Here is a 2117-nt window from a genome sequence, read left to right on the forward strand (position 1 = left end):
ATTACTATTTTATAACCAAATGGTCAACTCTCCTAGGTACATACTTTCATTACTTCAACTTTTCATTGGTTTGTAACTTTAGAGTGCCACACATTGAACTGTTTAACATCCCGTTTTAAACGAGATTAAAAAGTATCGTGTTTACTCTTTAATACTATCTAGTGGTCTTCGATCTATTTAACTCAATACGTACGCCATAAAAATTAAAAGAATGATTGTTTTGTTTACTTTTTGTATATAAAAAATAATAATAAAAAATTGGGACATTATATTTGGACATTTTCCAATGTCCTTCCCATTTATATTGATCCATGCGGTCAATTAATCATTCTATGGACCCTATTAAGCATGAGAGAATTCGTTATCATAAGTAATGCATTGCAGAGTGTAGGCGCCTAACGACCTAAACATGATGAATCTAATTATATGGCCACTAGGGTTCACATCGAGTGGGGGATTATCTTTTCTTGACTTTTATAAGAAATTCAATTTATTAAGTGATGTTTTAATGTTTATTATTATAAAATAACAAAACAAAAAATGGACTAAACTATTGAAACTCCACTTGTTCTTGAGAGATAATAGTCTTTCTAAATTCGAATGAAGATTAAATTCATGAACATATTTAGAATCTATTTTGCAAGACTTCTGCTTTCTGCAGAAGAGCTTCCCGTTAAAATCATCATAGGCCAATTTTTTCAAAAGCTCTTTTAGTCAAACAAAATGCTTTTAAAAATTTATCCGAACACATTCATAATTTCAAAGATGCTTTAAATTTTTAAAATTCCTACTAAATAATACCTTACTATTTGAGGTAGAGTGAATGAAGGAAGCTAATTTGAAAGAATAGAACAAAGAGTACTAGGGGAGAAATTGAAACTTCGAATATCCAAATGTATCTACTAGTTTTCTTGTTTGGCCACATCCCAAAAAAAGTCTTCTAGAATTCTTTGTCATATCTATATTCAACGGTGAAAGGCCAACCATTTCTTTATCATTTGCCATCTAAATTGATGACCTTCATAATTATTTTTACTAAATTTTTTTGTAAGGATATTGACCATTTCATAATTTTATGTGACATAATTGCCCTTCCCATCTGAACACACACTATAAATTCATTGCCCCTCAGTCCTGCCAACTACATCATATCCAGAACACCGGAGAAGATGTCTAACGTCACCACACTGTGTATAATAACCCTCCTATTTCTAACGTCGTCCCATACTCGTGCCCGACCGGAGCCGACATTTCGCGGCGTCACTTCCATGGAAACTCATAGAAGGGTAAGTATTTATAAACCACGTTAAGATGATAAATGTTTTATTTGTAAGTTTATGAATCCTATCGTGCTATTTGATTATTGATTATTTTATTTACTTGTGTTAATTAGGATAATGAAGAACATATGGTAGATGTGGATCAAAAGAGCTGTGATGGAATTGGAGAAGATGAATGCATGATGAGAAGAACCCTTGAAGCTCACCTTGATTATATCTATACGCAGAAACAAAAGCAACCATAACATTTTCATTTTTCTTTTTGAAGAGTTATACATACATGTACGCGTACGAGTGTTTAGATTTGTTGTGCTATACGTATTTCTATTTCCTTTAGAATTTCTTTTCCAGAATAGGAAAGGTCCGTTGTGAATTATTGCCAGTGTAGGCGTCATGCTATGTACAAATATATATTTGATCAGCACACTCATTTCGTTTCTCCTTTTTTATGCTTCTTTTCTTTTTAATTATAATTTTTTCTTGAATGAATTCAGTAAATTTTTAGTAAAGCTCTATTTAGTCGATGAAGTTGAAAGATAATTTATGTTTTTTCCCATTGATTAAAGCGTAGAGTTAATTACAAGACTATATATAAAGGGTGTAAGAGATAAGGTGCTAATGTCATCTCTTAAGTTTAGAAACAAAGATACAACGATAAGCCTTATGTAGTGGGAATTGTTACAAGTAATATTGTTGGATATAAGCTTCCATGGGTGATGAGGAGATGCAATAGAGTTCCGGTGAAATTGAGCTTGCTTGGATGACCTCAAGCTGTGGAGATAACCTTCTACCGATGATAAGGAGATTGATAGATCGTTCTAGTGAAATCGAGCTTGT

General features: G+C 32.4%; 1 protein-coding gene across 1 annotated transcript; it reads left to right on the top strand.

Moving 5' to 3' along the window:
* The first annotated feature begins 1133 nt into the window (after positions 1–1133).
* Positions 1134–1727, top strand: LOC111368444 (phytosulfokines-like). The gene is made up of 2 exons (XM_022989665.1): positions 1134–1286; positions 1394–1727. Exons 1-2 carry the CDS (start codon positions 1170–1172, stop codon positions 1523–1525), a joined length of 249 nt encoding a protein of 82 aa, XP_022845433.1. The 5' UTR covers positions 1134–1169; the 3' UTR covers positions 1526–1727.
* The last annotated feature ends 390 nt before the right edge of the window (positions 1728–2117 follow it).

The sequence above is a fragment of the Olea europaea genome, chromosome 19 (assembly GCF_002742605.1).
Source record: "Olea europaea var. sylvestris chromosome 19, O_europaea_v1, whole genome shotgun sequence".
NCBI lineage: Eukaryota > Viridiplantae > Streptophyta > Magnoliopsida > Lamiales > Oleaceae > Olea > Olea europaea.